This window comes from Erinaceus europaeus, chromosome X (genome assembly GCF_950295315.1).
Source record: "Erinaceus europaeus chromosome X, mEriEur2.1, whole genome shotgun sequence".
Taxonomy (NCBI): domain Eukaryota; kingdom Metazoa; phylum Chordata; class Mammalia; order Eulipotyphla; family Erinaceidae; genus Erinaceus; species Erinaceus europaeus.
This window is the reverse complement of record NC_080185.1, coordinates 115,919,848-115,936,168: the sequence shown is the minus strand read 5'-3', so window position 1 is coordinate 115,936,168 and position 16,321 is coordinate 115,919,848. Positions and strand designations below refer to the sequence as shown.

The window sequence follows — 16,321 nt, the reverse complement described above, 5'->3', positions numbered from 1 at the left end:
TCTGTGTCTCCTGTTTTCTCTTGTTTTCTTGCTATCTGAAAACAAGCCTGAGATAACAACAGAAGGAGAAAGGGGGAAGAAAGAGAGAGAAATCAGTAAAGCTATTTAATAATGCTAATATGGTATATCTTCAAGATGTCTATTAGAAGTATGTATGTCTATGTGTTTGTGTGTTGAGCGCTTGTGTGTGTGGTTTTGTTTGCTCTTTTAAACAAAAAGTGTGTTTTCTTACTTCAAATGAAACTGAACATTTTATGACCTTTATCATGTTGCTATATTCTTTATTATAAATGATGTTTAAGCTTTTCAAATCAACATACTTCTGTGGCTGAGAAACTGTTGCTGCCAGGTAGGAAGAAGAAAAAAATCATGACCATCCAAGCAAAGCAGAATGATTCCTAGTGCATGTCTTCCCTGCCACTGAAGATCCAACTCCTCAAAGGCTTCTGGAATATCCGAGATTTTTTTCACTTCATCTACCACTACACCTCTCTCTCTGGGAAATGCTTCACCATAGTTTGAACCAGCAACTCTGCCCTCATGGTGCACTGTTAGCACATATTTTAGTTGATGAGATTATTATAGTCATTAAACCTGTTTGGACATATTCTTAATGAGTCTGCTAATTTTACATTAATACTGTTTTTGGTGTGTAAGTGTTTTAAAGATGCTACCCATACTAAAAACAGATATTTTCTTCTTGGGAATATTAATTGAAAATGACATATGTCATATATAGCATTTAAAATTTTTTCCTTTATTTTCTGAAAATAATAAGACATTCATTATTATTATTATTTGAATGATCTTCTGCAACCTGGTGACTACACTCTGGCAAGAATGGTTTAATAGATGTGGCTATGAGAGCTACTGGAATGGAAAATTGCCAGTTTTGGATAGTCTAGATGAAAATTGATTTCAACAAACAGGATATTGGACATAAATTAATGAGAGATGGGAGATGAATAGTGTAAGTTAATGGGTTTTTTTGCCCCCAGATGGTTAATAATTTTGGATAAGACTTGCAAATGATGGCAGAGGGGGTCTGGGTAAGGGAAGAAATGGGAGGAGTGTTGAAATGTCATTCTACCTTCATTTGTACAATTCTTAAAGGGGGCTCTCTTATTTTCATCCTAATCTCTCCTCATTCTTTTGTCTCTTTACTATCCAAACAAAGGAAGAGAAGGTGATGAAATAGGTCACTTGAATAATTTACTTATTTGCCATGTATACAATCCAGGTTCAAATCTGGCCCCAACCACACTGAATGAAGCTTTGATGCTGTGATCTCTTTCATTCTCTCTCTACCTGTCTGCCTCTTTGTCTCTATCAAAAAGCATAAACAGCAACAAGAGAGTATTATTCAAAGGGAAGCCTGCATAATTAGGATGGATAAAGAGTGTAGTAACCTATTAAATTCCATCTCACTCTGAACTTGAGCAAGAAAAGAAATGGATACCGTATTGGCTGAGACCAGTTGAGTTTTCTCTCTGTTAAATGTTACTAAAATATTTTCTTTATTTTTATATCATTCTTTTAATTCTGTATTATTTTTCTTTATCATTTTATCTTTTTCATATGTCTGTTTCTCTTCCATTTTTCACCTTCTTTGGTTATTTTATTCTTACCCCTTTTTCTGTTCTCAATTATTTTTATTATCTTTGTTTATTTGATAAAGACCACCAGAAATTGAGAGGAAGGGGGATATAGAGAGGGAGAGAGACAGAGAGATCTGCTTCACCACTGGTGAAGTTTTCCACCTGCAGGTGGGGACTTAGGGCTTGAACCCGGATCCTTGAGCATTGTAACATGTGTACCAGGTGCACCACCACATGGCTTCTCTGTTCTCATTTCCATAAGAGAAAGTACTTTCAATCCCCTAAACCTAATATTTGACAACTGAGTTCTCAAATGGCAATAGTTGTGGCATGCCTCACATCTTAATCCTTTAAACACAAAACGATTCTTCATTACAGAGACTGACTATGTTAACATACTGGCTAATAAATGGTTATGATAATACCCTAAAATAACTCTGAGAGGATTCTAAGAAATTGAAATTTGGAAACAGTGAGTGACTCATTCTCCTTTGAAAGACAAAACAACATGAAGATTTATTTACTAAAAAATTAAAGGAAAAAGGAAACAATCATAGATTTCACTTATTTCTATAAAACTTTATTTCACATTTCACTTCATTTAGTGGATAATACATGAGGTTTTTTATTTTATTTATTTTACATTTAATGTTGTGGACTAGATGAGAATGTACAGAAGATGATTTTGAAGTACCATATTGACATAGTTATACATTTTATTTTACCAAGAGAAATCAAGTTTATTACATCATGATTTTATTTTATCAAATTAAAATTTATTTTAATTCTTTATATAAGAAAGATAAGTTGTATGATGCTTTCATAATGGCAACTTCCTATTAACCAATTTATTTCTTTGCAGCTCTCTGCATCCTGATTAGTTTCTTTTTTACTCATGCACTTCTTGCTAGCATCTCAGAAGAGTGATTGCTTTTTAAATGGTTGCTCTTATTTATTTTTATTATTAGAATGCATATTTCAGTGTTAGCATACAGTTAATACAGTATTTTACATGAAATTAAAAATTTCAGTGATCATTTTGCTTGCTTTAAGTGTATCAGTTGACTGATATTGTTGCTTATCCTACCATATAAACTGTACACTCATTTATAAATCACTATTATTAACCTCAGTCCTTTTGTACCCCCTTGAGAAAGGAGTTATCCATTTACAACTGCCTAATCCACTTTCAAGCTATAGTAGTAATAGGATATTAGTGTATAATACTTAATGGTCTGATAATAATTTAAAGTATTGCATGAAAGTGAAACACCCTTGAGCACCAAAAATGGGAAAATTAATGAGATAATGACAATGTTCATCCTTAGAATTCAAATTCAAGTTTTACCACTAAATTAACACACTGTTCGATATGGTGACTGAATTTTAGATGTTGTATCCACTGACTATGTTTACATCTCTTTACCCTACTTTGGGCAGTAAAGGGTTTTTTAAATTGGAACCAATGATAGTTACTGGGGCCCCATTTAGCGTTGACATTAGGTTACCACTTGAGTTGCTGGAATTCTAGTAAAATGATTTCTAAAGAAAACTTCTATAATGAAAATATTTATACGCATTTTGGAAGTTCTTAAAGTAAAATAGTTAATAAAAGTTTAAAATGTTTATTTAGCTGTATATTTGCATCCAAACACACTATGTTTTTTTATATAGTCATACTGCAGTATTTGCTAGCATATTCAAATAGGCATATCTTTCTGTCTATCTGTAAGCAGCATATTTTTCTTTTAAAATTTTTGAGGGAATGTTGCTTTTTATGACTATTACTATCACAGAGGTACACTCTCACATATACCCAAAGTAAGTGCCAACACATCTAAAATCCATCAAAGAAATGCTATCACACCCACCAAACGATTTTAGTTACTTTTTCATCACTTTTCATTTGGATTCCTAAATTGTCAAGTATAATTTATTTATAAGTATAAATGTTTTATTTATTCTTTCTCAGAATTCTTTTTACTAGGAACTATGTAGGCTTACATAGGTATGCTTTGTTTCTTCCCTAGCTTTGAGAACTGTGGCTCTCTATTTTAAAATATTTTTTCAATATCTCTAAGAAGGACAGAAGTGATACATAGGAAGGAGCAACTGAAAATGTAATAATTACCAAATATATGCAGATGTTAAATTATTTAAAAGTTAAGCCATCTAAATGCCATTTACATTTTTTAGTTAAAATCTATTGTTATGGATCTTTAAAATATGTTACTGCTTTTTTAGATAGAAAATTTCTGTGGTGTGATCAAGGATTCACCTCCAATCTTTTATTTTATCATTTTCTTCTACCATATCTCTGTAAGAGAGACATTCACACTCATGCTATTTTATGTTTTGGAGAGGCTTAAGGACACCATGAGTAATGGTGAAATAAAAAGAAAATTGACTTTGATTATTTTTCTTTCTTTTTTATTTATTTATTTTCTTTTGTTGCCCTTGTTGTTTTATTGTTGTAGTTATTATTGTTGTTGCTGTTGTCGTTGGATAGGACAGAAAGAAATGGAGAGAGGAGGGGAAGACAGAGGAGGAGAGAAAGATAGACACCTGCAGACCTGCTTCACAGCCTATGAAGCGACTCCCCTACAGCCGGGGAGCTGGGGACTCGAACTGAGATCCTTCTGCTGGTCCTTGCGCTTTGTGCCACTTGTGATTAACCCACTGCGCTACCGCCCACCTCCCTGATTAATTTTCTATAGCATGCATGAATGTAAATCATAGTATTCCCAAAATGAATCTTTGTTCTTCAAATACCGTAGCATTTCCTAATGCCATATTGAAATGAAAGAAAGGGAAAATAACTATTTTCAAGATGCTGAATTCTACAGTTTAGGGTTAGTTTGCCACAGAAGCAGATAATATTGATGATAGAAAGTTGTCATTTAATGAAAATAATGAGTAATAGAAGTACTATAATTAACAGAATCTGGAACTATATCACCTTTGTGTTTTTGTTGTTGTTGTTGTTGTTGTTGCTGCTGCTGCTGATTGTTTTATAAAAAGGGTAGGTTGGGGATAATTATACAAAGAGACTCTTATGTCTGAGGCTCCAGAGTCCCAGGTTCAATCTCCTGCATCACAATAAGCCAGAGCTGAGTAGTGCTGTGGTGAAAAAAAAAAAAAAAAAGGGCATCCACACCTGGGGGAAAAGCATAATGATTATGCAAAAGACTTTGATACCTGAGGCTCAGACTTCAAAGGTTCAATCCTTGGTAGCACTATAAGCCAGAGCAGAGCAGTGCTTAGTTTAAAAATAAATTAAATACATTGATTAGCTAAATTAATTAATTGACAAGACCTATGGGTCTTAGTGAACCTTGAAAGAAAAATTATAATTGCTATTTTCTTCTTACCATGAACTCCCTTATAAGCCAGTGAAGAAATTCTGATGTAGCCCCCAGAACATCTGTGCTCTGGAGAACATTATACCAGGAAAGTGATATGTAATAGATGGGGAAGAGGGAAGTACTAGCTTCTTGTAGTGATGAAGCTGAGTTTTTTTCTATTCAACTCTGTTCCATATTTACCAGTAAGAAATTATGCCCTATGCTTTATCTTTAAATATAACACATTATATGTGTGACTATATGTGAAAGTCACTTGAAAACATTTAGTGCTTAAACATATATGTAGATTTATATGATGAGAAACTCAGCATGATCCAATTTTTACAGTAAAAATAAACCACAAAAAAGTGCCCTAAAAATCTTGATGTATTTTTGTTTTCTGGGACAAGTCAATTGTCTTGTAAAGTTAAGAAGGATATGATATGAAGATTGCCTCTGAATGGAGAGGTAAAATTGTTGGGTTTTTCTCCTACTGAAAATAAAACTTTCTATCTCTGTTCTTGCTTTTCAAATGTTATTTTCTCTTCACCCAAGATTCTCTCATCTAATAATGTTTGTTAAATTGTTAATACTAATGTTTTAGTGAAAGTAGATACACCTTGAGACACTTTTGGGTACCTGAATTTTATTTAAATTACCCCATACTGGAATATTAGAAAATCACTCTTTGCATAAAACTACCTACCCTCAGTTTTTATTCCTTTGTATTTGAACCATGGCTGCTTCTTTCTTTCAGTAAATGAATGATGATAGAAGAGCAAAATTAGGATTGCTCCAAACGTACTATAATTCAATATCATAAGCCTTTCTCATTAGTATTCTGTGGAAAATATATTTAAGTGAAGGTGAAGTCTTGTTTCACTAAAGAAACAGTTACCAGAGTAAAATTTTGAATTCATTAAATATTTTAATAGTTTTTAGTAATGCAAAAAACAGATCAGTATGTCATGGTCATTGTGTAATGGTTTGTGTACTAAATTAATTTCCTTCAGTACTTTTACAAAAGCAGAAGTACATTTGGGTGCAGTTTAGCTGATATCAGTCATACAGACATACCTCAACTTTCTGAAATCTCATTTGTGAAGTGTCATTTATACGTTATGACCTTTGAGTAAGTTTATATGCATATACAGAAGCACGTGTAAAGTTTAGCAAATCTGTTTCTTTATCATATGAATGATAGTAACTTTGAAAATATTTTAGGGTCTGATGGTGGTGCACTTGGTGAAACACACACTATCATGTTCAAAGACCCAAGTTCAAGCCTTCTAGTCCCCACATGCAACAAGGAAGCTTCACTAGCTGTGAAGCAGTACTACAGGTGTCTCTTAATCGTTCCCTGTCTACTTGTTCCTTCCTTCTTTACTTCTCTGTAATAAATAAGTGAATAACTAGATGATTTTAAGAAATTCCTTATCTTCCTTCCTGTAGGTATAGCTATGGTCTCATGGGACTCCAAATATCACTGTGACAAAGTTTTTTAAAAATCTGAGTTTATACACTTAATTTATCTGTTTATTTACAACTCTGGCTACTTCAGACCTCAGAGTAGAAATCCTTTTTATATGATGATGAATAATTCATGTGCTTTAATTTTTTTTGTTGTTTTAGAAAACAGGACAGGGCTAGACATAAAGGGGTCAGAGATAACATCTTCCTTCTGTTTATCAAAAGAAAAGGAAACCTCTCATTTCTTCATCACTAAATGTAAATCCTTTTGGGCACTTAATCCAGACAACTCATTCTCCAAAGATCTGTCCACTATGTTGCTTTTCACCCAGGAATTCCTGGTATCTGCTTCAGTCTGATCAAAGCAATTATAAGCCCCGTCCTCAAGAAAGCAGAATATCTGGTATTTAACTCTTTGGCTATCATAGAGATTTTTGTGAGAAATTTGAATCCTGTAAGTAATGTGACTAGACATTGCTTGCAGACTTTGCCTATTTTAAACTATTAGGAAGATATTAGTGGTTTAGACATATTGAAAAACATATATAATAATAAAATGTGTTTTTTAAAAGGCTCATTTAAATCCATAAACTCAATGTGTGTGAACTATTCTATAAACATATTAAGAAAGAGAAACTACAACTACTAGAAGATATTGAGGGGGACTGAAGACTCTTCAGTTTATATAATGTGTATGACAAATCAGAATTTTTCTGTGACAAATTAAAATTCTATTCATTTTTAAAATCCTCATAATCACGGCATTAGGACTTAAGGTCTGGAGTAGCCAAGATATAAGTGCTATTGTTTTCAAATTTTGCTTGTAAGAAAATGATTATTTGGTAATTTGTAGTGAAGAATGTCTATTATAGCTCTAGTACTGATTATATCACATTTATAAAAGAAATTTAATTCTGCATCTTGGCTTTATTTATGAAACTAAACCTTCTTTTGAATTCTCACATGATTGTCTTTAAAACATTTACATTCGAGGGCTGGGTGGTGGCAGATCCTGGTTGAGCACACATGTTATAGTGCTCAATGACTCGAGTTAGAGTCCCCAGTCCCCACCTGCAGGGGGAGAGCTTCACAAGTGGTGAAGGAGGGCTGCGTGTGTCTCTGTCTCTCTCCCTCTCTATCTCCCCCTTCCCTCACCATTTCTGGCTGTCCTCTATCAAATAAATAAATAACATAAAATTTTAAAAAGATAATAAAAATTTAAAAACATCTACATTCTCATATCTCTCTAATTGGGTACTTAGGAAATATTAAGCACCTATCATTTATAAGATACATTATGAATTGCAGAAATATCACAGAAATGAGACTCAGTTTTTATTATCCAAAATGCTCCAAATCTAGTTTCACGTGGGGAAAGTGGAAAGGAGGGTAAGAAAAAATGTGTAACTATAATAAGCAATAGTGCATGAAGTATGCCACTAGGTAGATGCAGATGGTGAGCTATGAGATTCGTATGAGGAAAATCTGGTTCTAGTCGGAAGAGATTTTATTATGGATATTGCATTTAATGTGAACCTTTATGGGTAGCTAAGCTCTTATAGGTGAAAAAATATATAGCAGAAGGAAGAGCTCTCAGTGTTTTGCAAAGATGTGGTTGAGGAGCAAAATACTGAGAGCTTATAATTAATTGTTCCGCTGACTCTTCCACTCATACTGAAGTTGCTCAAACTTAGAGATACTTTATCTTGTGTCTTCCCTCACTCCCTCAACCTTCATGCCCACTTGATTTGACCCTCTTCTATGAAATTCAGCTTAAACAAAGAGGAAGCCTTTAGGATAATATTAGGTATCCCCTCTTGCACCCCGATTTAATCCTGTAGTTAGTCTGGTGAGGTTCTTTTTTGTGAATTTTGTTCAACTGCCCATCTCTCCTGCTTATGTTCTTTTTAATGAGGCCTGGACTGCATTCACCATTGTATCCACACTGCATGGAAGGCACACAGTACTGGTTTTATAAGTTTTAGTATCTAATCTTTAAAACATAAGACAAACTTAAATTATTCGAGATATGGGTGAACCCTTGCTTTCAAAAATATCTTTATCTAATACAGAGGTTCTGAAAAAGCAGTTCCTACACTAATAACATCACTGTCTCTTTGGAACTTGTAAACAAGAAATGGCCATTCTAGGACTTCACCCCAGACCTACTGGTTAGAAAATTCTGGGTGTACTGGGTCCATACTCCCACGGGGTTAAAGAATAGGAAAACTATCAGGGGATGGAATGGGATATGGAGCTCTGGTAGTGGGAATTGTACCCCTCTTATCCTATGGTCTTGTCAGTGTTTCCATTTTATAAATACAAAAAAAAAAGAATAAAAAAAAGAAAATTCTGGGTGTTGACATAGTAATTCAGTAATCCTGTCTGTGGAGGTAGAATAATGGTTATGCAAAAAACTTTCCTGCTCCAGGCTCTGAGGTCTCAGGTTCAATTCCCAGAACCATCATAAGCCAGAGCTGAGCAATACTTCGGTTTCTCTTTGTCTCTGTATCTCTTTCATTAAAGTAAATAAATAAAATATTTTAAATATTAGAAAACAACAATCTGACTTTGTTTTTAACAATTCAGATTAACAATTTGAATTTGTTTCCTTCAATGTAGTAGGTTCCAGGCTCAAACCTGGGTCGTGTACATGACAAAGCAGCACATTATCCAAGTAAGCTAATTAGCTAGCCCAGCTATCTGGTTTTCACAAACCTTTTCAGTAAGTCTAACATACTGAAGTTTAATTACCCTATTAAGGAAAGTTGAAGGAAGACAATATGGACAAAGGACTTCTTTGAGAAATTGATTCTTTAGTGGAAACTTTGGAGGACTTTTTTTCCCCGTGTTTTCCTTTTATTGAGGGGGTTAATGGTTTATGGTGTATTTCTTGACTACAGCTGTGTGAAAATGGAGGGCTTTTCAAAGATCTAGAAGGGAAGAATACCTTCATACTCTAGCAGTGTCTCTGTAGCTGGGACAGGCCAGAAATGTTAATTGGGACTCTTTAAGACAGCCAAGTACTCAAGTGAGAACTAATGTAGTGAGAAGAGATGCTAGTGGCTGGGCCATGAATTTAAGAGGGAAAAGTCATAGGTGAATCTAACCTGCAAGTTTGATAGGATCGCTGGGAACTTTATGAAGGAGGGAATAGTGTTTGCACGTACGTGTGTGTGTGTGTGTGTGTTTGTGTGTGTGTGTGTGTGTGTGTGTGTGTGTGTGTGTTAATGAGAGCATCAAGATACAATAAGTTTGAGTTTCAAAGTGTGCATTCATTCAAATAGCAGTGGTATATTTAGAGGATGGTGAATGCACTCATACTGCTTTGTTTTTTTAGAATCATGGAGACTTAAATGTGAATTCTGGATTTGTAACTTACATATATTTATAATCTTGGCCTAGAAGGGTTTATCTTTTTTTTTTCTTAAGACATATATGTGGGAGTCGGGCTGTAGCGCAGCGGGTTAAGCGCAGGTGGCGCAAAGCACAAGGACCGGCTCCCCGCCTGCAGGGGAGTCACTTCACAAGCGGTGAAGCAGGTCTGCAGGTGTCTATCTTTCTCTCCTCCTCTCTGTCTTCCCCTCCTCTCTCCATTTCTCTCTGTCCTATCCAACAATGACAACAATAATAACTATAACAATAAAACAACAAGGACAACAAAAGGGAATAAATAAATAAAATAAATATTTTTTAAAAAAGACATATATGTGTGAGAAAGGGAGAGGCCTGTAACATCACTCTGGTACATGCAAAGGTGAGGCTCAAACTCAGGACCTTGAGAGTCAAAATTATACTGAGAAGAGATTATGTTAGACGGCAACATTAAATAATAGAAAGGACTCAACACTTAGAGGAAATACTTAACTTTTTACTGGCTCAAAGGAACAAAGAAATACTTAACTTTTTACTGGCTCAAAGGAACAAAATATGGAAGGCAAGCAGTCACATTCTTTTTTTTCAAGCTAATCTGTTGCTATCTATTTGTGTTTTCTTACGCATTCTGCGAGTTAGTGTTGGAAGTGTTTGTACCTTAGAAACATAATCATTTTCTGTGCACAAATATTGAAACATATCTTTGAGCTCACTAACAATTTCCTTGCTGACTTGCATTAATCAGAATTTTTTCATTTGCAACCCTAATCAATTTATTTAAAAATTAAACCTTATTAAACTCCTCATAGTACTAAATTATACTCATATTAGTAACCACTAGGATCCTTTCCTACTTTTAATACTCTTCTTGTACAGAGATGTTGAAGCCAATGTAAAGAATAATTTAAAATCCTAAAAAAAAGTAAGTTACAGTCCTTTTTCATAGTACTATTTTGTCTTAACATAATCCCTTAGTTCTATCACATTTAATATTTTAAAAAGCCTAGTCAGAAATTTATTGGGGTGTCAAAAATCATGACCCATTTTTTCATAAAAAAACAGAAGTCATGACTTTTCCAACAGCCTAATAAATGAGAAAATTGAGAAATAATCTAGAAAATTGGTTATTATGCTTCCCTGTACTTTACTTTTTTATAGAGAGAGATAAATTGAGAGGGAAGTGGGTAGAGAGGGAGAGAGAAAAACACCTGCAGCACTGCTTCACTACTAGTGAAGCTTACCCCCTTCCAGTGGGAACCAGGGGCCTGAACCCTACTCCGCACACATGGTAATATATACACTCTACCTGGTGTGCTACCACCTAGCCCCTTACCCATTTTGATGTATGTGTGCTCTTAATATGAGTACTCAGAGTTGCAATGTGCATACTTTTCCCATTTTGTCCTGTAATATCCTCATGCTTCCCTATCATCTGTCAGGTGTATCTGTCTCACTAACCATTAAAAAATAATTATTTCAGGATTTCCTCATACTTTACTATATGACTAAAGATATGAAATGATATGGAAATAGAAGCATGTCACTTTTGCTTTTGAATAACACATGTTAGAACCCAGTAGGTAAGAAGAGTTTTTCAGAATTATATGGAGAGAAGATAGGAAGTAATAAACAGTCCAAGTTAAGGAGCTTGAGAAAAAACTGAGGGGAATAATTATTCACTTAAGATAGGCATGAGATATAGTTGCTATTTATGTATATACAAGTTCCATGATGAGACTAAAATAGCTTAAAATTGTGAATTGAATTACTCCAACTCTGTGGAGTATTTTTCTTCATGAACCTGATTTAACTTTTAAGTAAAATATAATTTGAAATAATTCAATTAAAAACCAACAAATTACACTGTTCTTAACTTACTGAGTACAAGTGCAGTGGCATATCTGGTTAAGTGCACATAGTACTATGTGCAAGGACCCAGGTTCGAGCCCCTGCTCCCTACCTGCTCCCTCCCTTCCTGAGCTGTGAAGCAGGTTTACAGGTGTCTTTCTCTCCCTCTCCCTCTCTCTCTCCCCCCTCTCCCTCTCCCTCCCCTTCCCGTCTCAATTTCTTTTTGTCCTATTAAATATAATAAGAAAAAAAGAAAAAGGAGAAATAAATATGGCCATCAGGAGCAGTAGATTGATAGTGCAGGCATTAAGCCCCAGCAATAACCCCAGAGGGGGAAGAAAATTCTCATTTGCTAATCATTCTAATGCAAAGATCAAATGTGAGTTCCCTCATCAACATCTCCTCCTGTTTTAAATAGTATTGTGTTTCTGATTCTGTACTTTTGGTGGAAACTTTCCAGCTGTAACAAACAGTCCTAACTAGATAGTTCATAAAATCACTACTTATTAGCTGGAATATTTATACTTATAGTCTAGACCTGATTATTTCATGGGCTTTTTATATAAACATAAATCTCATTAATTTTATGTTCAGGAAATAGTGTTTACACCCTTAAATGCAACCATGTTAATGGTGTTCTATTTCTTTCCATGTTTCTTACATTTATAGAAAATGTACAAAAGTAGAATTGAGTTACACTTCCTATTTTGGAACTTTTTGGTTAAATAGTATTTTCACATACTTGTTGCAAAATTTTATCTGTGCACTTTTAGCCAGTCATTTCTTTGTGGTAGTGAAAATAGAATTTGAAAGCCAAATTTACAGAAAATTTATGATGTGTACTTGTTTACTTTATTTGAAATAATATTAATATTACATTGGTAAAATAAGGAGGACTGATAATAAAAATGAAAGTGTATACCCATATTTTCTGCTGTTTATAGTAACATCCAACTATAAAATTACAATCTAACCAGATTAACTTTCTCATCAAAAAGAAATTCCAGTTTCTCATGGAAAAACAATTCTAAATTTTTGGAATTGTATTTTTTTCTTTTTCTAATTTACTTTTTTATTTAAAAACACATAATGCGTGAACTATAATACATACATGAAAGAACAAGATGGATTAAATTGCACGGGACATTTCACAGGAAAACACTATCTAGCTCTTAATTTTTTTTAACTAGTCACAATGATTTTATCATAGTATAAAACGAAAAGAATTGGATAGAATTTTTATGTTGTTCATTGTCAAGAACAGATACACTGAGAGATGGCTGGTACATTGAATGTTTTAGTATAGTTATAGAAATTATTTGGATAAATTATAAAATTTTACCATTAGTAAGTTACTCAAAAATACTTATGTAAACAATGTTTTTTCTCTTTACAATCATACAACTGAAGATATGTCCTCATGTTTTTCTTTTTTAACAAGCAAAGTGTATACTTGAATTTGAACTTACTTTGCTATGACTCTTGGCTAATAGAAATGGCTATAGGGATACTGATTATCTGTCAGAGGAATCAATATAATATACCTTTGGGCACATAATCCACATTTATATGTAATATGAGACATTTGGCCATTTCCATTACCGTAGTTGACCAGCATCATTTTCAGTTTCTTGATGGCAGTTTTTTTTAAGAAAGGATGAATTAACAAAACCATAGGGTAGGAGGGGTACAACTCCACACAATTCCCACCACCCAATCTCCATATATCCCACCCCCTCCCCTGATAGCTTTCCCATTCTTTATCCCTCTGGGAGCATGGACCCAGGGTCATTGTGGGTTGCAGAAGGTAGAAGGTCTGGCTTCTGTAATTGCTTCCCCGCTGAACATGGGCGTTGACTGGTCGGTCCATACTCCCAGTCTGCCTCTCTTTCCCTAGTAGGATGGGTCTCTGGGGAAGCGGAGCTCCAGGACACATTGGTGGGGTCTTCAGTCTAGGGAAGCCTGGCCGGCATCCTGATGACATCTGGAACCTGGTGACTGAAAAGAGAGTTAACATACGAAGCCAAACAAATTGTTGAGCAATCATGGACCCAAAGCTTGGAATAGAGGAGAGGAAGTGTTAGGGGGGTACTCACTGCAAACTCTAGTGCACTTCTGCTTTCAGGTATATATTTTGCAGTAGTTTATGGGTATGTGTGAACATAAGCTCTCTCTCACAGAAACTGGTGTATATCTAGGTTATGGGACTTTGTTAGACAGTGAACTACCTGAGATGAATTAGAGTGTACTATAAAAGGAAAGGTCTCACCCGAGTAATGAAGCTGAAGGGTTGTCATTCCACACGTGAAGTCTCTGGACATAGTCTGAGGTGAAGCATGTTGAGGTGGCAATCATTGCGTTGGTTAGGTTGTGATCGGTGGATGCAATATTATTTGGTTTGGATTGGGAGATGCATACGGGAAAGTGGGCCCTATCCAAGGGTTCCAGGACTGGGGGAAGTAGGGGCTCTATAGTGGAGATGTGAGGTTCCTGCTGTCTTAGGGTTCAAAAAGACAATCGATAGTTTATGTTATCATCACATTATTTGGTAATTGGGTTAACTTTGAAAAGTCCTTTTGTTATGGTTTGCTGTACAGTATCCAGTATCTTATATATAGCTGTGCTATTGGATGCTTCTAATCTACTTGGTCTAGGCTTTTGATAGAGTCCGCATATCAAATACTCAGACACCCATGGTGTCTGAGGATCTTTGTTTCTTTTGGTGGAAATGCTCATTATTTCCAGCTTGAGCAATACCATCCAGGCAAAAACAAAGGAGCCTTTTCCCTTTCACTTTGATGCCTAAAAAAAAGAAATGATATAACTGTTCAGACTAATCACTAAACCTTGCATTCTATTTAGGATAGATTATGACCCATTGTATTTGTATAATACATTCTGGAAAATCTTAATCTGCTAGAGTTGGGCTGAAACACTCTCTTTTGATTGTAAAATGTATTTTTTAAAGCATTTGAATAGTAGAAACTTGTAATGTGTTTCTTTAAAGCATAGTACTAGAATATCAGTTACCTTATAAATGTATAACTAGTATGCTCTAAAAAGCAAGTTAATAAAAAATATTCTACGTTAAATATTTAAATGATAATTTAATTTAACACTGGATAAAAGTTAACTCAGTTTTCAAGTACTTTGGTTTAAATATGCAATATGTTTTGAAGTGATATTCAAATAGAATGGCTTCACTAAATTTAACATATTATATTTTAAGATTATAGAGTTATTCTGAGCACATTCCAATAACAGCTACAATACAGTAGCATTGCCTTATCTCTTTATTCTACTTTTGTAACCTGGTTAAAGGTTTCTTTTGTTGATGCTGTCTTCTCTGCATCACAATGTTGCTTTGGTGTGTCGGGTTCAATTCTTGGTACTATAATGCCAAACAGATTTAGAGACACATGTACCACATATCTCTAAAAGATGGTGATGAGAAAGCATGTGCTGTAGTTTTCCAGATCAGGACGTTGCCAAATCCTTATTTAGAGGCACACAGATATTTTTTAAGTGTACTTTTGAACAGAACTTAGACCTAGACCTTGCACAGTCATAATGATAACATGATTCTTTTCATCATAAATTACTCCACTGGTAGGTTACTGTTCTGCTTTGGCATGGTAAATGTCCATTATGTTATCTCATAGTGACATGGACTCTAATGCAATAACAAGGTTAACCAATTCAGTAATAAAATTTCATTCTTTGAGTATAGATCACCTGAAATTGGTAGGATGGTACACCAATTATGTGATTTTCTTCTTTTTTACTAATCTTTTTTACTAATTATTAAAGGGGGAAACATTAAATCTTTGAATACTGTACCTCAACTTTATTGTAATGATTTTGCTGGTTACCAGGTGGGGTGGCAGTTGAAAAATTTGGTGAATGCACTACGAGAGGACCCGAGTGGTGTTATCTTAACTTTGAAAAAGCGACCTCAGAGCATGCTTACCTCAGCACCAGCTTTACTGAAAAATATGAGATGGAAGCCCCTTGCTCTGCAGGTAATGAAGCTTAAATCATAAGTCATACACCATCATTTTAGCCATAGATTATCTCAGTAATGCTTCTTTATTGTGCCTCATCTCAGCAGCATATGGATTAATCTTGTATGCTTTTGAAAATTTGTTTGTGAAATGATCTCTTCACAGCTTATCCTATTAGACTTAATTGTGATGAAACCTGAGAGTTACTATAATCAAGACCCAAGTGATAACTCTGCTTTAATTGATTAAAATTAAAGCACAATTTAAAAAGGACACACATGTAACTTTAAGCCAAAGTATACATAGACATGAAAATAATAGAGAGACAGAGAATGGGAAGGCTGTCAGGGGAGGGGATGGGATATGGAGATCGGGTTATGGGAATTGTGCGGAATTGTACCCCTCTTATTCTATGGTTTTGTTAATGTCTCCTTTCTTAAATAAATTAAAAAAAGAAAATAATAGGGTCCACTTATGATATAATCTTATATTTAAAAGCTTCACCCCGTACTCTTCTAGAAGAAACATGATATTTTGTATAGCATTCTTTAATTATAAAATAATAATTATTACTTGTAAACATTTAAAGGACGTTTCAGATGGTAATTAAAATGTAATTAGTATATTCTTCCTTCATGACCATTTTTCGCTTTTTCACCACGAGTAGCAAAAATAGAGAAAT

The 16,321-nt window shown here is 34.5% G+C and overlaps 1 protein-coding gene across 6 annotated transcripts in view; it reads left to right on the top strand.

Moving 5' to 3' along the window:
• Nucleotides 1-16,321, top strand: part of CNKSR2 (connector enhancer of kinase suppressor of Ras 2) — a 299,057-nt gene that overhangs the window by 152,993 nt on the left and 129,743 nt on the right. For 4 of the 6 annotated variants that reach the window (XM_007538945.3, XM_007538937.3, XM_060182889.1 and 1 more), the window contains exon 9: nt 15,511-15,657. The exons of the other annotated variants lie outside the window; for them this stretch is intronic. In XM_007538945.3, coding sequence (XP_007539007.1) covers nt 15,511-15,657 — 147 coding nt within the window. The remainder of the gene's footprint in view (nt 1-15,510; nt 15,658-16,321) is intronic. 6 annotated transcript variants of the gene reach the window in all.